General features: G+C 36.7%; 3 protein-coding genes across 3 annotated transcripts; 2 read left to right on the forward strand and 1 right to left on the reverse strand.

Moving 5' to 3' along the window:
* Window positions 1–1946: 1946 nt before the first annotated feature.
* LOC128863121 (DNA repair and recombination protein RAD54-like) lies at window positions 1947–5198 on the forward strand. Its single transcript, XM_054102079.1, has 7 exons — window positions 1947–2046; window positions 2110–3370; window positions 3468–3621; window positions 3750–3893; window positions 3978–4239; window positions 4419–4582; window positions 4649–5198. Exons 1-7 carry the CDS (start codon window positions 2044–2046, stop codon window positions 4980–4982), a joined length of 2322 nt encoding a protein of 773 aa, XP_053958054.1. The 5' UTR covers window positions 1947–2043; the 3' UTR covers window positions 4983–5198.
* A 2989-nt stretch (window positions 5199–8187) lies between these two features.
* On the reverse strand, window positions 8188–10283 carry LOC128863122 (protein ABHD13). Its single transcript, XM_054102080.1, has 4 exons — window positions 9842–10283; window positions 9199–9782; window positions 8960–9138; window positions 8188–8698 (listed from the first exon to the last, which is right to left on the reverse strand). The coding sequence occupies exons 1-4, from the start codon at window positions 9990–9992 to the stop codon at window positions 8587–8589; spliced, it is 1026 nt and encodes a 341-aa protein (XP_053958055.1). The 5' UTR covers window positions 9993–10283; the 3' UTR covers window positions 8188–8586.
* A 1336-nt stretch (window positions 10284–11619) lies between these two features.
* LOC128862682 (myotubularin-related protein 2) lies at window positions 11620–13882 on the forward strand. Its single transcript, XM_054101331.1, has 2 exons — window positions 11620–13260; window positions 13377–13882. Exons 1-2 carry the CDS (start codon window positions 11709–11711, stop codon window positions 13691–13693), a joined length of 1869 nt encoding a protein of 622 aa, XP_053957306.1. The 5' UTR covers window positions 11620–11708; the 3' UTR covers window positions 13694–13882.
* The last annotated feature ends 9497 nt before the right edge of the window (window positions 13883–23379 follow it).

Raw genomic sequence — 23379 nt, forward strand, 5'->3', positions numbered from 1 at the left:
AACCTCAATAATGGAGTGAAAATTGAAAATTTCCATTTTGTTTAAAAAGTGCGTGTAGCGTAGACACATAACAGAAGTGAAACATTCAAGGCAGACAAAGAAAAAGGAAGAGACCCAAGAGAGAATGAGAGAGAGAGAGAAAAAGAATATATAGATAAATAAATTCACAACATTTGCAAAAAATACAAAACGACAAAATTTACAAAAAACGGAGTAGGGCCGACCGGTGTAGGTAAACGCCAGCAATAACGCGCACTACTCCGAGCGTTTATCACCTGCACAATCGCAGCGATTCCAGGACCGCAGCAACGTCACAAATTACCGCAAGGCAATACCAATAAATCCGACGCCAGAATGGATAGCACTTTATAGTACGCACAAGCACTAGCCAGGAAACGAAAATAAGCGCCAAAAAGTAGGCACCAAAAAAATTGGGACCAAAAAACACCGCAAACAGTAGGCACCAAGGAATTATAACGCCAAAAAGTAGGCACTAAAAATATATTTCCTACAAGTTTGCACCAACAAACAAGCGCCAAAAAGTAGGCAGTGTTATTTCTCACTAAAAATTAGCAACCACAAGGAAAATCTCAAGAAAAATGGCCTTAAGTGTATCTAAGATATATATAAGGTGCTGCTCTCTCTCTCCTTTTCCTCTACGTTATATCTTTTTTTCTCTTTCGCGGAACGAAAATGCCCAAAACGTTGCATGGCCTCGAAATTTTACTCTCCATTCTCGCTCGTCCATCCACGCCTAAGAAGTTTCACTTCAGAAATACCTTGTCATTTATGGTTCATACGACAACGAAGTAACATAAGGCATGGCTGCGTTGGGAAATATTTAGTGCAACACGCTTTGAAAAAAAGGAGAGTAAGCGGGGATTGCGAGATAGTATCCCCATATTAAAACTGAAAACCGCACCCTCCGGAGGCTGTGTTTAAGTAATTTATTGTTAAAGTTGTGTAATTTAGCGAAAAGTTGGGGCTACCAGACACGTCAAGTAAGAACAAAGTTTGTATGCAGAGACGTTCACTGGAAGGATGTTTATACATATATCTGCAGTATTTTTTGCTAGAGTTTGAGAAACATTTTTGAAAATATATACTTTGTTATATATGGAAAAAGCGTCACAGAAGAAAACTCGAAATAAAAATCGTGTTAGTGTTGGATTATATTATACACACATATGTATAAGTAATCGTAACTTGAAAATAATGATATAAAAAGTACCAGAAAAAATAATAAAGTAATTAAAAACAGAATTTTTGCATAGAACTACTTTCCACGTTAAAACCATTAAACCAAAAATTAAAACGTAATATGCATGTGTATAGTATGAGGGCATGAAACTTGATTGAATGCACGACACTCATTTTTATTCTCATTTGCAGGCATCCGACAACATTGTACTGCTGTCAATTCCAATGAATTGTTATTCTCGTTTAAAATTGCAAAGTGATGGATTTGATAAATCCATTTGATTTTAATTTTCATTGAAATATTTCGAGTACAAGTATAAAACAACTAAAAACACGCGTGTGACTATATATTTTATGAATTGAAGTGAAGTTTAGAAAAACACACTTTGTAATGTACCAAGTGTGTGAAGCTCCTGTAGCACTTTGAGGGCGAGTAATTTCAAAACTGTTATTTCCGAAATATTGCGAGTTATAAAGGTTGGTCCTGAACCACTACCGAACATCTCCACCAAATTTCATTAAATAAATTATTATACCTTGCCTAAAATATCCCTTGTCACATTATACTAAACTGAACACGATTATTTTCTCATATCACTTGAACACAACCTCAGTTTTATCGTAAACAAATCGCTGCAATAAACCCGGTTACGTCAGCTGATTTCCTCAAAAGCGCTGAGAGGCGGTTAAAGATCTGATATTGGCCTCACCTTCTGAAGAGATAATACTCTTGTGTATATGAACATATTATAAGACTCAATTTAACTTTATTTCAAACTATGGCAACAATGTAAACTAACCGCCAAATGTAAGCAAATTTTGTTCAAAACAAGTTGACGAGAAATGGTAAATATTTACAAAATTCTTTAAATATATAGAATAATAATAATGTAAAAAATAATATCCAAGCGGCGTAGTTTGGCTCCTAGCCAAAACCGGGCATTAAATCTGCGTCCAAGCTATGATTTTACGCCACCATTGCAAAACAAACGAAAGCGTAGTTGTCAAGAGCAGGCTTTAAATAAAACCCAAAGCCCACGTTCAGTGCCATTAAGTGAATATGAGCAGGCGATTGCTAAAGTACTCTCACGACCTTTTAAAGTACCTATTGCGGACTATGTACCAGACTACAATGGAGGTAACCGCTGTCTCGGCATGCGGCGCAGTAATGTGCGAAAGGCGTTACATGATCCACAAGCATGCAATGCTTTGGTATTATATACACCGCCAAATTATACGGAACATGAACGCATCACTTCGGATCCAAACAAGCTGCAAGTCCATGTAGTAGTTGACCCACTACTAAGCAATATTCTGCGACCACATCAACGGGAAGGCGTTCTCTTCATGTATGAATGCGTCGAAGGACTTCGCGGTGGGTTCAATGGTTGCATTATGGCCGATGAAATGGGCTTAGGAAAGACTTTGCAATGCGTAACATTAGTATGGACGTTACTACGCCAGAGTCCAGACTGCAAACCGACTATTTCAAAGGTGGTTGTTGTGTCACCTTCATCATTGGTAAAAAATTGGGAAAAAGAGTTCAATAAATGGTTACATGGGCGATTGCATTGCCTCGCTATTGAAGGTGGCGCAAAGGAAGATACAATACGTGCTTTGGAACAGTTTGTTGTGGATAGCGGGCAACGCTGTGGAACACCAGTACTCTTAATCAGTTATGAAACATTTCGAATTTACGCGAACATATTATGTCGCAATGAAATGGGCATGGTTATCTGTGACGAAGGACATCGATTGAAAAATAGAGATAATCTAACATATCAAGCCCTAATGGGATTGAAGACGAAGCGCAGAGTTTTACTTTCAGGCACACCAATACAAAACGATTTAACCGAATATTTCAGTTTGGTAAACTTTGTGAATCCGGAGATGTTAGGTTCAGCGACGGAATTCAAGCGGAATTTCGAAAATGCTATATTGCGTGGACAGAACGCTGATTCAACAGATAAAGAACGTGAGCGGGCCATAGAGAAAACACAAGAGCTAATAGGCCTAGTAAATCAATGCATTATACGGCGTACAAATCAAATATTGACCAAATATTTGCCTGTTAAGTTTGAAATGGTAATTTGTGCAAAACTGACTGATATGCAAAGGGAATTGTATAAAAACTTTATAAAATCGGATAAAATTCGGAGAAATTTAGCGGGTAAGTTGAGCTGGCGCGCAGATAGGAATACTAAATAATTGTAAACTTGAAAAAATATTGATAGATATTTTTCATTGACCTTTTTGTTTTTCTACAGATTCCAATGATAAGGCCTTGCTATCCGCACTTGCCGACATTACCACATTAAAAAAGCTATGCAGTCATCCAGATCTAATTTATGAAAAAGTGTTGGCAGGTGAGAACGGTTTTGAAAACTCGCAGAACTTATTCCCAGCAAACTATAATCCAAAGTAAGTATACTTTGATCGCATTGAAAAATCTATTTTTGAAAAAACAAAAAAAAAATCTTCTGAATGAACCACGCTTATATGAGCCAGATATTCTTTATTTCTATAAAAAATCATTGATTTATTTTCAGAGAGTTTAGCCCCGAATTCAGTGGCAAATTTATGCTGCTTGACTTCATGTTGGCTTCAATACGCACGAATAGTGACGATAAAGTAGTACTCATATCGAATTATACACAAACGTTAGATCTGTTCGAGAAACTTGCACGTAAAAGGTAAAACATAACAATTCAATCCCAGCTAATTGAATGCAGTGTACTAATGCAAATTTACGAATTTATTTTGAATGGCGCTAACAGAAGATACGCCTACGTTCGTCTTGATGGTTCCATGACAATAAAGAAACGCAGCAAAGTGGTGGATAAATTTAACGACGCCGAATCTGATTGTTTTCTATTTATGTTGAGCTCGAAGGCTGGTGGATGTGGTTTAAATTTAATTGGTGCAAATCGTCTCTTTATGTTCGATCCTGATTGGAATCCGGCAAATGATGAGCAAGCTATGGCTCGAGTATGGCGAGATGGTCAAAAGAAGCCTTGCTACATATATCGCTTGGTTGCTGTAAGTTGCATCATAATTTCGCACATACTTTATATATATTGTTCATGTTGTATCATTATGAAGCATTCCTCATAATTTTTTTGTTCTGTTAAGAGTAGATCCGATCGCCGTGATATAATTTATGTATACAATAATATTTTTTTGCATAATTAATCATATAATTATATTGAACCTTACAGACAGGCTCAATTGAAGAAAAAATCCTGCAGCGTCAAACACATAAAAAATCACTATCGAGCGCTATAATTGACAATAATGATAGCGATGAGAAACATTTCACGCGCGATGATCTCAAAGACCTATTCCGATACGAAGCTGATATTCTCTCCGATACGCACATTAAGTAATTAAAAAAAATATATATTTAAAAAATAATGATATCCTCATAATACTGCTATTTATAATTTAGATTAAAGTGCAAACGATGCGTGAACAACATACAAATGCAACCGCCTCCAGAAGATAGCGACTGTACGTCACATTTGTCACAATGGTATCACTGCTCGAACAATAAAGGACTGCCGGATAGCACCTTATCGCAAGCATGGCTAACGAGTAAATGTGTTTCCTATGTTTTTCATCACCGATCCCAAGGCGAGGCAAAAGCAAAGGAGTCCAATGAAGAAGAAAAAGAAAATATTCAAGCCGGTTGTGGTAAGGAAAAAATTGATAAAGAACTCAACAAAAGTGATGAGGATACGAGTGATGATGATTCTGACTATGTTCCAGATGCCAGTGATTAGACTTAAGCTTAGACTAATGATATTTATTGAAACCTTTTCAAATCCGTTTTTATGCACATCTACAAAGTGTATAAATGACTGATCATAGGTTTCTAACTATGTACATTTTGATTGGAAAATATTCAATGTAAAAGCCAAGAGCAAGCAGCTGAATTGTTGATTTCCGTTTATCGTTATCGTGCGTTTTCTTTTTATTATACATTCACTTATATCTCATATGCTCCTTAAACATTGTTTGGTTTGGAATTTAGTAAATTTGAGTGAATGAGAAAGGCTTGCACTTTGGCCTTAAGGTCTTTTGTACCCTCTACTCATCACAGTACCTAATCTGTTGTCGCTAAATATATGTATATTTTGACCTTAGAATCACATTACTGTGATCTGTCTTACGCATAGATGTCACAATTGAGTGATTTGCACAGGCATGTAAATAGCCACCGTTATATACTATCCATATACGTACATATTTTCTACTGTGACTTTAAAACAGTCCCGTCTTTTTGAAAGTCACTGAAGCGACAAGTTCAAATATTTTTTTAAGCGCAACGCAAATAAAAGTATCGCTAAAAAGTTGTGTGTTTTATTTGAAGCCGTCTCGACGGCAAACTCATCCAAACAGCTCTCTCACTAAACTTAAGATGAAGGTGAATTGTGCTGAGCGTATGTGACTCTTTTGGTAGGGATGTCTACTCCTTCTCGCTATGGCATCACATTCGAGAGGAAGGTGTATTGGAGTTTTCGGAGATTGGAAGGATAATGACAGGTGTTGGTGGACCAAATCTCAATCCTGTGCAGATGGCTATGTAATCTGCAGTGACCTGTGAGAATGCCAAAGAGCATTCTCAGTTTCTCCTTAAGAAAGCTGTTTTTGTTATTGTATCAGCTTACTAAACCCTGTCAGTGCGAAACAGCATTCTCAGTTTCTCCTTAAGAAAGCTGTTTTTGTTATTGTATCAGCTTACTAAACCCTGTCAGTGCGAAACAGCACGTTTCCTGGGTCTACTGTTAGATGGGTAGGACCATAGTTACCGGTCGTCTTCGTCTAGCTCATCTAACGGTAGACCCAGGAAACGTGATGTTTCGACAGGTTGGGCCCAGAGAGAGAGAGTGTTGTTAGATGAGTGTGTTTGATGGTGCATGTTAAAAAGTAGTTGGCAGAATACAATTGGGCCAAAGTTACGCGGGGCTCGCGGGGTAGCTGAAGCTCTTCGTCTGCAATAGGTGGTGGTTGGACTCCGTTGACGGCATTCAGGCTTCGGGAGTTTAAGAATGTGGCAAGTGTCTCCCGATAAATGTCGTCGGCTTTGAGTATACCTTCCGAATAGGGATTTCGTCTGCTAACAAAATTTATCTTTGCACGCCCTTTGTTTTCAGGGCCATATATTCTAGTGACTGTGCCGTTCAGGTGCTCTCGAACCATTTCTATACCAGTGCAGAATATACTCGTAGAGTTTCTTTTCAAAAGCAAGGGGCTCTCCAGTTGACCGTTCATTTCGATCCTGAATTTCTTCTCAAATTTACTTACGTTACCGATATCATGTTGGGCAAGTGAAACTACAGGTTCACTGGATGAGATCCCTTTTATTAACCAAAATCTTTTCTAGTCATATTAGACAGGGTGCGCTTTTTGGATTGCTGTCAATTCAGCCACCACCTCCATCGCAGCTGCAGGGCACGACTAGGAGGTGGCAGTTCTTGGTACCAACAGAGCGGCATTTCCACCCGGTGCTCCATTGAGCTACAGCACTGCCTCAAGGTCAAGATTTTCTCCAGGGGAGGTTAATAAAGTTAATTTAATCTTCGTTTAATTTATTTATAATCCGCTCGACATTTTGGTTCACCTGTTCTCCCTTGTGTACCTCCTCAGTGAGTTTTAAATCTCAAAACCCGTAGTATCGGATGCATTAAGGCCGGCGGGCCAATTAGATGTCCTAAATTCAGTAGTTTTCGCGAAGCGTTGTAGGATGAGAAAAAAAAACAATTAGCCAAATGAAGTTTTGGGGATAGTTTAATATATATTTGAACTAAAAAAAAAAAATTTGTACAATCTCCAACAATATATTGTAAGCCGAGTTATCAATAGATTCCCAGAGCGCCTTGCCACTGAAGTATCCAACTTCTGTATAAGATACAACTTGCAATTTTCATCTGAAAACAAAAAAAAAAGATTATTAATTTTGATGTAATTATCTTCGATGTGAACTAAGAAAATTGGGAGAAACACGTAAAATTCGAATTTTTGGGGAAGGTAGAAAAAAAAGTGTTTTTTCAAGGGAAAAAAAACTCTTCAACTGGGTAAAAAAGTCGCTTAAAAAAAGTTTTTGGATGTTTTTTTTAGTTCACATAGAAGAGAAAACAATACTGAAGATAACGCATTTTGAATGAAATGGATAGCTCGTTTAGTTTTTTTGCAATCGTGTACATAAATTAGGTAAAATCGTGAAAATGAAAAGCCGAGAAAACGCGCTTCAAAGTATAACAATAAGCGCACGGTTGCTCGACGCCGCACTACGCTCGGCTCTGTAGCTCTGCAAATACTTGGAATTTAACTCTGAAAATTTGTGTCTAATGTTCTTGAATATCTAAGCTATTGGTTTCAGGAAAAAAAAAAATCGATTTTTTTGACCTTTTAATTGGCCCGCCGGCCTTAATGCATGCTGATCATCTTTTGACCAAAAATCTAAGTAGATTGCGTGAGATGTAAATGTCATTTCTTTATTGCATTGAAATTCAAGTAAGGTCCGGACTCGAAACCCCCCTGTGGGCATGAAACAACAAATGATATAGTTTTTGGGCAGCTATAAATCCGGGTATTTCGGTAACGTAAAACTGATGCTTGTTGGAACGAAAGTTTTTTTAACAGCGGTCGCCTCTAGGTAGGCAATGACAATCCTCCGAATAAATTTCTGGCAAGAAAGAGCTTCTGATGTTCGGAGGCGGCATAAATCTATGGGTACCTTTATTTGTGCAACATGCCACAGGATTGAAGAGGAGCTAGGCCAAACACGCAACATTCATTCATATATGTGTATATTTTGGGTATTAGTAAAAGCTGCAATTTTGTGTCGAGTCCTAAGTCCGAGTTTGTATACACATACATATATACATGTAAATATCTCTTAAATAGACTTCCACTACTTATATACATATACAATAATAAGAGAAGTAGTCTTCACTTGGATTTGATATAAAATTCCGACTCAAATTTAAATTTTTATAATGTTCCTGCATTTAATTTATTTTCGCTTTCCGTGTATTAAATATACTAGAAATAATAATTTAATAAATTTGCTTACAATATGCATACTATAATGAACATTTATGTATATGCAACTGTACATACTGTTTTATAATTGAACGAGTTGCTCTAATACAGTACTTAGTTTAAGTTTTAAAGCTATGCGTTGTAATGTTTGTGAAGCACATAAAGAGCTTCTCAACAAAGTTTTTAAGTAAATTATAAGCTTGTAAATTCAAAAGTTTGGAATTTTATACAGGGGATTAAAGTACATTCAGTGAGTGTGGCTTGTTATAACATTGTGTAATAAACTGAATACGTGGAACTTTGAACGGCATTGCATCTGTCGCAGACGGAAGAAGCTTGCTAAACGTCCTGTATTTCATGCCATACGTTACTCTTTTCTGGTGGCTTATCTAATGGCGTTGTCGAAAGACTTTGACATTCAAGTAGGAATTGTTGAATACCTTGATAATAACTGAAATGGAACGAATTAATATGAGTGTACAACTGAAAAGAGAATTGCAACGCACGGCGACTAGTCAATGGCTTGTGTTTTCGGAAACACATTGGTTTAATTTTTCTGTACACAAGTGTGACGCGTCAATGTAATGTGATTTTTTAAAATCTAAATCAATGAAATTCGTGGTTTAAAAAAAATTGTCTAAAGTTTACTTTGCGCCGTGTGTCGCAATTCTGCTCAAGTTTGCTTTATTTTTTAAGCTATATTCATAGGTACCCGTCCATAATCCAGGTGTCATTATGAGCACCCCCTATAAATTCGAGTATGCGCTTTCGTTCACTTCCACACTTCATATATAAGGTCCGCATCATACGGGGCGGTACTAAGTTATCGGCCAAACCCGATATGAATAAAAATGGTACAGAACATTTGCCAATCTTCCATGATGATAGGTACTGTAAAATAATGCATTTAATTAAACGTTTTTTAATTAGACTTATTAAAAAATTCCTTACTTTATTTTTAAAGCAAAATCTTGGTATTAAATTGGCTGATGGGTGCACCAATTCAACTGCCATATCTGGTATGCTGGTAAATGTGTTTTCAACAATAGCACACATAATTTTTTGGCTGTACACAGTGTCGGCAGCCACATCAATGACTACTGCACCGCCCAGTGAACGACCGAATAATACTATTTTGGTATGGTCTAGATCATTTCGTGTGTACAAGTAGTCAATTACAGCACGAGCATCTGTTGTTAAACCTCGTTCTGAGGGCACACCCGTCGAAAATCCATAGCCTCGGTAGTCCACCATTAAAATGTTACAGTGTAGATGATTAAATATTCCCCAAACATTTTGCATCCGATGACCCATATTTCCTGCATTTCCATGAAAGTATACGAAAGTAGATACCGCCTTTGAACGCTCCATGGGCTGAGGTACCCAGAAGGCATGCAATGTGACTTTATCTCGTGTATGTATATTGACTGTCTCATGTGGCAGATTATGCATTTTAGGAATGGGTACATAAACACGGGAATTCGCGGGGAGATCAGGATGATACAACACCATGTCTTGTAAGTAGTAGAAACCGACTGAAAGTATTCAAAATCATTTAATTTTTGAAGAAATTATTCATACATTTGGTACTTACAAAAAATGATGATGATAAGTAACGAAAGCGTCAAAATACTACCGTAGTAGTAGTAAAATATTATAAAGGCTAAACATGAAGCTACCGATATGGCGCAAACGCTACGTGAGCGTGGAAATGCGATTGGTACGCCACCGAATTCTTGAGACATTTATTGTTTGTTTGGGCTAGAGTGCTTCAGTAGCTACCTTGGGAAAAACTGAGGTAGCAGCAGGTGGAAGGACATCAAACTTGTTACTTTTATCGCGTACACGTAAAAAACATACCCATGTTTCCCTGTGAACTTATAGTAGGATTTGTGATAATTCTTGAACTGTTATTGCTGTGAATTCCACTCTGTATACATCTTGTGAATAATTTTAATTGTAAAGCCAAATATTTCAAGCTTATTTGACTACTAAATATAATTTATCTGCCCAGCTGATTGCATAGAACTGATCTTACTATCGGTAATATCGATTTCTGCAGTTAAAGGCCGATATCATTAGGGCCATCTACAATCTAATAATACACTGTGTACACAAGGCGAATTGAATAAAGAAGGTGGAGTCCTCTGAAAACAGTTACTTTATTTTAATGGAAGAGGAATTATTTGTTTATAAATATTCAGTGAATGGCTTGTTTATATGTAATTTGAATATTTGTGACTTTTAAGTTAAGCTTGACCTCAGTTCCCTTGCCGATACAAAATAAACCAATGGAGAAAAATTACATTTTTGTAAAATTCAATGAATGGCGTGGTAAAATTGTGATTTGTACGATTTAAACGAACTAATGAAAAGGAAGTGCCTCGGGTTAAATTGTGAAATCATAAAGGTATATAAAGTCTTCAATTGCAGTTTTTTCCTTTTTATACGGATGCCGACGTTGTAAAAAAATGTATGTGTGTGCGTATAATTTCTTGTGTTTGGTAGTTTCTATTTCTTTCGCCTACTTATCCTCTTCACAAACAAATAATTCCCTTCCTTTTTGTCTTTTATTAATGAGCTCTGACGACACAGCGAATTCTATTCTATTCTATCATCCTTGGTTGCTTCATATATGTGTTCGCCCCTTGCTAACGCTTGGCGAATCGAAAATGCATATCATTGAAGATGAAAAATTAATAGAAGGTGAAGGACCTGTAAATAATACATATTTTCATAGAGCGATATTTCAACTGAGATACAGCGTAACATAATTTTTCCAAGAGTAAATGTTATCAATTAGACATTGTCATTGACGTTGTATAATAATAAAATAAAAGTATATATAATAAAATAAAAGTTTTCCTAATTTACTTCATAAGTTCATGTTAATGGATATACAACATATTTACTTACAAAGGCTGTGCTGCCAAACTAACGACGTAGAACAAAATAAACAGAACGGATCATAAATTAAACCAGATATCTATCAGGATCACATTGTTGTTGTTGCATTTGTATGTAAAATTTTTATCCGTATTTTGGTTATTATCGAGACAAGGATAAAATACATATACATACATATATAATATTTTCCACGTCGTGATACGTACATATAAATAAATTTATTTCCCCCATCCTTTCTTTTAATATTATGTCGTCACCTCACTTTCTATATTTAAAAAAAAAATTTAAAAATCAAGATAATATTAATTTTATGCACCTTTTTAGACATTTTAAAAATCTCTCAAATCCAAAACAAACAAACTTAGGGTTTGCTTTTTGGTGGAAACGTATTATAAACGAACTAAATCGGTGGTGCCACATATTTATTCCATCATATTATTCAACATATGGTTAGGGTGGCTAACCCGAATACAGCTGTCATCTTTCCAAAATTGTTTATCTCCGCCGAAAAGTGCATCACTCCAGCACATATTTCTTAACATATTCGCAGTAACATGGATAACACAGAACCAATAGATAATTCAGATAGCTTAGCTGGTAAAAGTGCACCTAAAAATGCGAGCACTAATTCCTTGGATACTGCAGATTCAAAGTCCAGTTCAATTGGTTCAAAGCAGGGCGTTGACTTAAGTGCACAACGTGACACACCCTTTGTTTATTTGGACGGCGAGGATGATCAGGATCAAAAGAACGATGTCACTTACGTATGTCCATTTCGTGGACCGGCTTTCGGTGCTTTAACAATAACCAACTATCGCCTTTATTTCCGTTCATTACCATTACGCGATCACGATCCACCCGTAGTGGTCGACGTGCCATTGGGTGTGATAGCGCGAGTTGAAAAAATCGGAGGTGCAACTTCTCGTGGCGAAAACTCATACGGTATTGAGATATTCTGCAAGGATATGCGCAATTTGCGCTTCGCTCATAAACAGCAAAATCACTCTCGACGCACTGTTTTTGAGAAGTTGCAATCTTATGCCTTTCCACTGTCATTTAGTGGACGTCTCTTTGCATTCGCTCATGCTGGAGCGTCCGGACCACCACCACCTGCAGCTGAAAATGGTTGGGCTGTGTACGAACCATTGGCCGAATTGAGACGCATGGGAGTTCCAAATGATATGTGGCGCATAACTAAGTTAAATGAAGCTTATAGTGTTTGCGATAGCTATCCGGTTGTTTGGGCCGTTCCTAAAGCGGCATCTGATGAATTTTTGCGCCGTGTGGCGCAGTTTCGCTCGCGATGTCGTTTACCTGTACTTTCCTGGATCCATCCACGCTCTCAAGCGACTATAACAAGATGTTCACAGCCTCTGGTAGGGGTGGGAGGCAAGCGCAGCGCTGATGACGAACTCTATCTTAGTTACATAATGGAGGCAAATGTGCAATCAGATAAATTGGCGATCATCGATGCGCGACCCAGCGCCAACGCTATAGCCAATAAGGCCAAAGGAGGTGGATATGAGTCTGAGGAAGCTTATAAGAATGTCGAAATCCACTTTCTTGACATACACAATATACATGTAATGCGTGAAAGTTTGCGAAAAGTGAAGGAAGCCTGCTATCCAACGATAGATGATTCAAAATGGCTTTCCGCAATTGACGGCACACTGTGGTTGAAGCATATCAAGTGCATATTGGCAGGTGCTGTACGTATAGTTGATAAAGTGGAAACTATGAGCACTTCTGTAGTTGTGCATTGCTCTGATGGATGGGATAGAACAGCGCAATTGACGGCATTATCCATGCTATTTTTGGATCCATATTATCGAACATTGCGCGGCTTTGAGGTTCTTATTGAGAAAGAGTGGCTTTCATTCGGACATAAATTTCAACAACGAATCGGCCATGGTGATAATCGCCATTCAGATGCGGACCGCTCTCCTGTTTTCTTGCAATTCATCGATTGTGTATGGCAGGTTAGCCAACAATTTCCCAACGCCTTCGAATTTAACGAACACTTTTTGATAACCATCATTGATCATTTGTATTCTTGTCGTTTTGGCACTTTTTTATGTAACACTGAGGCTGAGCGCGTTGCAGAAGGTGAGTAAGCAGAAAATATTGTTTTAACAATTTCCAAAAAATTTCAACATAACTTTGAAATGTTATATAGTAACCGAGTTTGTATTATATATATATGCAAATTTAAAATTTTGCAGATCTTAAACATAAAACTGTTTCGCTTTGGACATATATTAATAGTTCGTTGAATCAGTATCTCAACCCGCTGGCCTTCTCGCATGGGGCCCAAACCGTTTTGCGACCTATCGCCAGTATGCGTTATGTGAAGTTATGGAAGGGCCTATATTGCCGGTGGAATCCTAGCATACGCCCACAGAATCGTATATACCATCGTACACGTGAACTGCTCGCCCTACAGGATCAGCTTATAAAGCAAGTCAGCGATTTACGTATGAAGACAAATTCACGTCAAACGGCGCAAACTTCTACGCGGCTGGCATCACCAATGCATTAAAACCGTATATATTTATCACTATTTTAAAAGTATTATAATATAAAAAACATTTAAATACATTCACAGTGGTTCTTATAAGTATTTTGCATGTGAAGGCGATTAAGTAAATCTTTAAATTTTTACGATTTTTTTTTTAATTTATAAATTTTTTCACAAGTTAATAAAATTAAAGCTTAACAGTACATAAATAATATGGCAAAACTAAAAATAATTTTTATTTCTCATATAAACTTAACCATACGTGAAAAAAATCAAAAATCATTGCTCACAAAAGTATTTTGCTTCTGGCAAGTAGTGGGGTATACTCGTAAATATAAAGGGTTTTTAATAAGAGGTGTTATTTTAATATTCAAAGAAAAATTCTATTTTTTAATATAATTGATCGGGTGTTTATTTCATTATAAAGAGGAAGGTATGCCGTTAATAGTGGAAAATAACATTAGGCAAATTACCAATACGACCACGCTTACAGGACAATATTCTTCTCATGAAATTTTCCATGACCGAATTGCAAAGTGGCTACCCTATGCCCTCGATAGCCTCACGAATTCCATCTTTGAGGTCTTGAATCGACCCTGGGCTGTTGGCGTAGACCTTTTCTTTCACGTGGCCCCAAAGAAAAAACTCACAAGGAGTTAAATCGCAAGATCTCGGTGGCCAATTGTGATCACCTCTTCGAGAGATAACACTGTTCGGAAACTTTTCCCGTAAAAGATCAATGGTTTTTTTTTGTTTGTGTGGCACGTAGCGCCGTCTTGTTGAAAATAAACGGTGTCCAGATCAATACCATCCAATTCTGACCTAAAAAAATCGTTAGTAATCTCTCGATAGCGCAATCCATTCACCTGTAACACCTGTTATTGGAAAACCCTAAATATAAAAGCTATTTGATCTTTCGTATGGTAACCATTCTAAACGTCTTGCCAACCAACTTTCGATGAAATTTTGGAGTTGTTTTTCCCATTCCTCAAACAAAACAGCCTTAAGGTTACTTTTTGATGAAATTTTGTGTTCCCGCATTTTATTCTCGAGATAGACTAAAATATTTTCGATAGGGCATATGTCAGGATTTTGGTAAGGTGTTTGCAAATGCTTTATATTGAAAAGTATCCACTTTTTGACATCGTAAGCAGAATGTTTGGGATCGTTATCGTGTTGAAATAAAAACATACCCAATTTTTATGCACCGGAATGTAAATTTTCTTTGAGAATCGATAAATAAAGATGCTTATCCAGAGAATCTCTTGCCATGCAAGGTTTTTGATATAATTACTAAAAGTCACAATATTTGTGTTTGCTGACTACCAAATTTTTTTAGAAAGATGCATCTTTTTTGTGAGCCATTGTATAGAAATAAAATAGTTCTATACCTTTGTTTTTAAACTTTGTCTTCCATTGATTGTTATTTTTTTTTTGTTCCCTCTATTTTATACATCTGTCCATTGACATTAAGTACGTTGTTTAACAATTTGGCTAGGATTTACATACATCGCTTAATGACCAGTGCTAAAGCGATAAAAATTAAAGTAAACGAAATAATACTATATACAATTAAATAATATTCAATACAAGTTTTACTCTACATAATTACAATTTTACAACAATTTAACAGCAATTTAACCCCTTTGCACATTTATTATTTTCTAGCATTCATTAAGTCGCTTGGTCGAGATCTCTTTAAGCGTCTTTCAGTGTTTTTTTTCCCTTTCCAGAAGTTTGTTGATTTCTGCATTATTGTGTTTCTGTATTTTTTCAAAGTGGCTCCTTGCTATTTTTTTGGTCTCTTCGTCTACTGTTGTTATATTAAAAGTCCTGTGGATGTCATCATTTTTCGTATACCTGTCAGACATGGTCAAAATTCGAAGAATCTTCGATTGCTGTCGTTGAATTTTTACTAGGTGAGACTTTTTAGCCGTTCCCCACACCAGTAGTCCATATAGCCAGATTGGTTTCATCATGGCTTTGTACAATAATACATAGCTTGTTCTGTATAGTAAGTCTGGATTTTGTGCTGACTAACCAATGAAGTTGTCGAAGTTTTTCTTTTATTTGTTTGACCATTTGCTTTATGTGGTGATTCCAATTTAGTTTCGAGTTCAAATGTATTCCAAGGTATTTAGTAGTTGGTTTAATTGTAATTGCTTTGCCATTTATTTTTATTGGAACTGCAGTAAATTTTGTTTTGGTAGTAAATATAACCTGTACGGGTTTGTCTTCATTTATTTTTAGGCACCAATTATCGAACCATTCCTTAACTGCGTTTGTGTATCGCTGCAGTTTTTCAGTAGCGATAGTTAAGCTTTTGCCCGATGCCAATAGTATTGTATCGTCTGCGAACGTAGCAATTGATGAATTAGTTTCGTCAGGAGGTGGTATGTCTGCGGTGAATAAAACATATAGTAGAGGTCCAAGAACGCTTCCTTGCGGAACTCCAGCAGTTATTTGATGAATATCTGAACATTGATTGTCATATTTAATATAGAAACTTCGCTTAGTTAGGTAGCTTTTTATGATAAGATAGTAGTCAAAAGGAATCATTATTTTTATTTTGTGGAGTAAGCCTTTGTGCCACACTTTGTCAAACGCTTTAGCTACGTCTAAGAATACTGCCGCACAATAACGATTGCTTTCAAAGTCTGATTGGATTTTATTTGTAATTCTGTGAATCTGTTGGATAGTCGAATGTTTTTTTCTAAATCCAAATTGATGATCCGGTATTATACGTTTTTTCTCCAGAAATTGGGTTAGTCGATCATGCAGTAATTTTTCAGCAATTTTAGATATTGTCGGTACAGGGTGGCTGATGAATTTTGCTACATTAAGAAACTCAAATAACTGTAGTGTATGGAATTCATTTATTTTTTTTTCAAGTTGAAGGTCATTAAATTTTATTAAATGTAGCTTAACTAGTTTTAAAAATAATTGAATTTAAATGCCCCCCATGCTCGTTGACACAAGTGCGGCATCTTAGTAAAAAGTTGTTCATTGCTGCTTTGAGAGTTGCGACAGGAATATCCGCAATTGTTGCCCGAATGGATTGTTTTAGTTCATCCAAATTGGTTGGCTTTGTTTTATAAACTTCTTGTTTACATAAACCCCACAAGATAAAGTCAGGTGCAGTAAGGTCAGGCGACCTGGGGGGCCAACGAAATTCGGAGTTTCTTGAAAACAGTTTATTGGGAAATTTTCGTCGCAACTCTGTCATAACAGTCTGGGCTATGTGAGACGTTGCCCCATCTTGTTGAAACCACACAGAGTTGAAAGAAATTCTCTTTCGGCGTAGTTCTGGATAGAAAAATTCTTCCAGCATTTTCAAATAACGGTCTCCAGTAACCGTTACGCTGTGACCATTTTCTTCAAAAAAATAAGGCCCGACAATACAGCGTGAAGAAACCGCACACCACACTGTCACGCGAAGAGGATGCAATTCCGTCTCGTGGAGTATCTGTGGGTTAGAAGTACTCCATATTCGACAATTTTGTTTGTTCACATTGCCGTTTAAATCGAAATGGGCCTCATCAGACATGAAAAGGCAGTTTAACATGTTTTCGTCTTCTTCCACCATTTGCAGGATCTTCTGGCAAAATTCCAAGCGAATCGGCAAGTCTGCTGCATTCAGTTTGTTAACCATTTGAATTTTGTAGGGAAATAAGTCTAAATCTTTGTGCATTATTGTTTGCAAAGACTGTCGGCTGACACCAAGTTGAGCAGATAAGCTTCTTGTTGAAACCCTTGGATTGCTTTGTATAGCTGCAGCTACAGCAGCGATCGTTTCCTCCGTCCGAACTGGTGGGTTTCGATGATAAGGCCTTCTTGCGACTGTTCCTTGCTCAGCAAAATTATTCACCAGTCTGATTATGGTCTATCTGCTCGGGGGATCGCCGCCAAACATCCGCCTGTACTCTCTCTGTACCAAAACTACGGACTCCAGTGCGTGATAGCGGCGGACTATCCAAATTCTTGTTTGCGTGTCCCAGTTATCCATTTTAATAAATTTTAAAGATCAATCTGCAAATTAAAACAAAAATGGAACAGATAACTTAAAAAGAAAAAAAGTTATTCAATTTTTTTTTGGTAGCGGCTTTCATCAGCCACCCTGTAGTAAGCATATTGGTCTATAAGATGATACGGTAGTTGGATCTTTACCCGGTTTTGGCAATGCAATAATCTCTGCCACTTTCCAGAGTTTCGGAAAATATTGCTAGCGAAACATGGCATTAAAAACGTTTCGCAAAAATATATATGCCTTGGTTGGTAGCTCCACTAATGCTTTTCCTGTTATCAAGTCATATCCGGGTGCTTTTTTATGTTTTAGTCCTTTTTTGATGCAAGCTATTATTTCGTGAGTGTCCCCCAATTTCAAAATATCACCATTTTTGGCCTTTACATGAAAAAATCAGCTAAATGGCTATGTTTTTTCTTTATTTTTATTTATTTATAATATTATCTATTTTAGTCAGAACATATGTAAATGAATGAATGTGAGTTATAGAAAAGAAACTAAAAAGTTCGACCCATATTGGGGGACATCAGAAATCGTTTTAGAGGTATGGTTCCTTCGGCAAAATTTCTTATTCTGATCCCTAGAATATGATTTTCACAGAGCAATGGGCGATTTTTTTGCCTTCCCACAAATCGACCCGGCAGTACAGTAATGTACAGTAACCTTGAACAGGCAGCTGCGGTTGTCGAGCATTTAGAAACATATATTTACATACATATATGGGTGCAAACATATTTACGGAGCCGCGGGCACTCGACTTGACAAAAATTGAATATTGGCAAATAATTCTACGCGAAATATTCCAATATTGACTATTTTCGAATTGTCGAGAAAATTAGCATATGGGCGGCTCGTTTTATGAATGAAAGTACTTGCTCTTAGAACTATTAGCTCGAATTTATAAATCAATTTTTTGATGATGAGTTTGTGTTGCACAGTACAATAGTTGAAACTGTTCGGCGCCGCCGCGACTGTTCAGCGCTATGGCAACTAGGATGATGGCCGCTACGCCTGCGCCTATTAATGCATTTTGTTCTTGTAGTCGCTAGGCATAGAATTTTAGCTTTGGACGACATACGCATTTACAGGAATAAAGTGAGTGGCCTTTGTGTGCGGTTGTATGTAGATGCATATGTGTATATTAATAAGCATTGTTTTGCTGGAAGTTCAGAACACAAATATGTATGTACGTACATAGGCTAGGCCATAGTATAGCATACATACATATGTATAAAAAATTCAAACCAAGCGTCCTACGAATGTTTGCGTGTATGTTAGTACGTCTGTGTATTATACGCGTTACGACGCTCATAATAGCAACCGCGTGTGCTGTATTGCGTCCATATTTTTATATTCGTAAATATTTTCATTTTTAAATATTTACCGCACTTATGCCGAAAAATAATGCAGAAAAGTGTCGTGAATATCGACAGAAAAAAAAAAACAAAAAGAAAATAAAACTAAAAAAAACGGCAAAGACTTCAACAGAACGTGTACGTGAATTTCGTGCACGCCGAAAAACATTACGAAATGTGCAACCTAGTGTTTCTCTCTCAGTTTGTTTTACGGAAGGTTTCACTTCTATCGCGTCTAACCGTTAGACGGGTATTTTTTTTTATTTTTAGACACATTTATTTTTCTCTTTTTGTTGGTTATAATTGAATTGTTGGAAATTTACTACGGAACCACCAACAACGACCACCAACAACGACTACAATACGCTATTCGTTTTACACAATTAGTCACACAAATTGATTTTTTAAATAATGTTTTGATGTCGGATGAAGCGCATTTCCATTTAAATGGTTATGTCAACAAACAAAACTGTAGTTTGTGAGGCTGTGAAAATTCAAGGGCAACACACCAACATCAGTTGCACCCATCTAAATGTAAATGTGTTTGGTGCGGTGTTATGGCCACTAGAGTTATCGGTCCATATTTCTTTGAAAACGAGGATGAAACGCCGGAATCGATTTCAGGAGCTTCTTACAGAACATTTATTGAAAATTTTTTGCGGCCAATGGCGGAGCAGTATCCTAATTTGTGGTTTCAACAAAATGGGGCAACTGCGCATGCTGCTAGGTCTTATTTGGCATACATTAGTAGGTCTTATTTGGCCCAAAATGGGAGAATTTTAGCAAACTGAGAGCATATTTAAGAACCACCTTCTGTACACATTCAATTCTCTCAATGGCGAATTGGTGGCAAGACCTCCAGATAAATAATGCATTTTCTAATATAGAGCGAACGAACGAAGTGAAGAGTTGTTTCAGAGTGTAATATAATAATACGTTTCCTCCAAAGTCAAACCCTCGGTTTGCAGGTTTTGGGCTTGGGAAAAATTTTTCCATTGCGTGTTCGATGGAAATTGTATTTGAATTGTATTTTGTACGTTCACGTATATCTTTGTATGTGTAGGTTATGATGTACAGAATTCTGACAATGGCGCTCTCCGAAAAGCGTTTCTTTGTTGATCGTGATTTTGACATTCGACGAAGCGTTGGTATAAGTTACTAAAAATTTTGATGCCAACTAGTGGCGCTGAAAGTTTTCGTTTCGCTAGATTACATACATTTGATTTTATCGAAATTGAATTTTAAGTGTGGGCTTTTAAGGGAGGAAACCGGTTTAGGAGGCCAACATTTTGGTGTTTTTCGAGAATTTTTTGAACAAAGAAGGAGAAATTGTTTAAGTTTAGAGGATATTTTATTTATATTTTTAGGTACACTTTTAAATTTTTTTGAAGCAATTTCCGCGGGAGATAGTGGCGTTAGAGCGTGCTGTCCATGGACGATCGCCATCCGAGTGTCTTTCTGAAGTTGCAATTTTTCTCTGAAATCGACAGGAATGTTTTTTTTATTAACAACATATTTCCTAGGAATATGAACCTAATTGTGGTAAAAAATATTGAAAATTGCATGCTTTTGAGACACTTGAACACAAAGTAGTTTTTTATACCATATTTTTTATCTATTTTGCTTAAAAAACCATATTTTAAATAATAATATAATCCCAGAATTATGTTCATATAGATTAGAATTGAATGAAGAAAAAATCCCGAAAAATTTTAGAACGATTGGTCGATAACTTTTTAAGCTAGAATTCCCACCAGTTACGCCCTACGGTGCGGAACCGACGGGCAGTCACTTAAGTGCTCATAGAATCGGGAATAATGCTAATTTCGCTTTAAACTTTTTACCACATATTCTTGAGTAGTTATACTAACGATTTATGTAATAAAAAAAATCGATTTTTTGATCGATCTAAACTGGTTTCCCCCCTTAAACATCTCGCTGATTTAAAAAATTTTAACTTCCGGTTGCTTATGGTATGCTTAATTTTTTTCGTTACGCCAAAATAGTCTGCAAATTAAAAAAGGGTTGCTTGATCGTTATTTAGTTTGTGCATCTTAGTTTTATATAGGTTAAAGAAAAGTTGCCTTGAGGGAGTTCGTTGCATATTTCCTATGTTTCCGTTTGAAGAAAAAGTTATGAATACAATTAAATGTTTTGGAATTGAAGCCGTTTTTACCAACAGTATGCTACATATACTTAGTCCTGCCATAAGTTATGTTACAGGTAAACCCCGTTATAGATATGATGGTGCTGGCTGGTTTTTGCCTTATGGGCTGGAGAGGAATCTTGTTGGAAAATTCAACCCTCTCCATTAAAGAAATTACTCCTCAACTACTTGACCACGTCTTCTAAGACATCCTCCTGGTACACTTTTGCCCTAGTCTTAACGCCTTTTTCGCTGAAATGAAGAGACGCCTTTACAAGACACTCCTTACCAAACCATTACGGAGGCTGGATGGTGGCCACGCTGAAACATTGGAACAACATTTTTTGTGTCTTTAGATGTTCTAGCATAGATTTTCTTGTTTTGCTTATTAAAAACTTTTTCAGCGGGGAAAATATTCTTATGTGTGAAAATAATATTTTCCTGTTAGCAGAACTTTTGGTTTTGTTTTCTGGACCCTATTAACTTTTTCTTAATCAGCATGTTGAGAAATTTGACAATTGTCGATATAAGCGAGATTAATTCTGATTAAAATTGTAGTGTGACAGACGGTTGATATGGGGATAAGTGAATAGCTGATTTGTTTACCGGAAAGTTTTGTCAGTAAAATATGGTTGAAAATTTCTTTCTGCTTGTCATCTGATATTGAAAAAACACATTTTTAAAGTTAAAAATAAAACGAAATTGCTAGAAATACTTACTCCTGTTGTACTTATCATATTATTCCAGAATTTCATAATTTTTCATTCACAGTATATATTAACTGCTAATTGGTAATTGGTATTCTTCTTCTTAATTGGCGCGATAACCGCTTACGCGATTTTGGTCGAGTTTAACAAAGCGCGCTAGTCGTTTCTTTCTCGTGCTAACCGGCGCCAATTGGATACACCAAGTGAAGTCAAGTCCTTCTCCATCTGATCTTTCCAACGCAGAAGAGGTCTCCCTTTTCCTCTACTACCACCAGCTGGTACCGCGTCGAATACTTTCAAAACCGGAGCGTTTGTATCTATTCGGACGACATGATTGGTATTAGTTCAACTTAATTCCTATGTCGTTAATCTCGATTAACGCCACCGCCTGTCTAGATTATTAACCACAGATGTAACAACGTAACAAAGAACATTTGGGGGCTCAGTTGGCTTAGAGCGTCAATTTCTGGTTGTTCCAGAAACTTTTTGATCAAGGTGGGGATATGTTATGAACTCATGCGATGCTGCTACTAATGTGGCAACGAAGGAAGTAACAATGTTTTTGAATATTTTGTATGAGTTTATCTTTGCGTTTAAAGTAAAATTTCTACAGTTAAACAAAAATAAGTAAGTAAAAACTGTTTCAAAAATTGTTTTTATATTACAAAAAATGGATAATTCGATAAGTAAGCACAGTATTAATCATCACTAAACAAACGGTAAAGCCTCCTCGTATTGCCTTCACACTGATTCTTAATGCTCGAACAGTGATTACATTACCCCAACACACATTCTATGTGTAGTAGAAATTATGCGTACATACAGAAATTAGAAATTTCTTGAATGTAGTTATTTGTAGTATATCCCTAGTATTTTTGTGATCGCCTGAATGCTCTTGCGTTTTACTGGGTGCACTAACGCACAATAAACACGATTTAATGCGCCCTGAAGTGTGCTTGTTAATTTATGAAAGTGTTACCGCATGTCGCTGTACGAATAGGAAAACACAACTGCTTCTACGTGAGCATGGTAGATACATATACCCATACATACATATACATTTATTGTTTATATATTTGTACTCTGTAGGGGAAAACTATCACTTTAAAGCGAAGTTAACAAAACGTAGTTGCTTGAAAACTTACAGAGAAATCGACATGTGAGAAAATAACTAATTTTGACTGGATACTTTCTCTCTGTAAAGGAACATTTTCTATTTTATTCTCTTAACACAATTTATGCAGTAAAAGTTCAATATTAAAAGTAAATATTTCGATGACAATATCTGATTCTTAGCTTTGTGGTTAGCTTGGGGGGAGTGGGGGGAGTGATGATAGTGAGGATTACTTGAGATTTGGGATGCACTCGTTTGCAGGCATATTTGTTTGGGCTTTATAGCTGTTGGGTCCTGTAAGCGCACACTAAAGTTTTTAAATTTATTCAACTTCCCGCCTCCGGAGTTACTCTTCAGGGAA

The sequence above is a fragment of the Anastrepha ludens genome, chromosome 5 (genome assembly GCF_028408465.1).
Source record: "Anastrepha ludens isolate Willacy chromosome 5, idAnaLude1.1, whole genome shotgun sequence".
In the NCBI taxonomy this organism is placed as follows: Eukaryota; Metazoa; Arthropoda; class Insecta; order Diptera; family Tephritidae; genus Anastrepha; species Anastrepha ludens.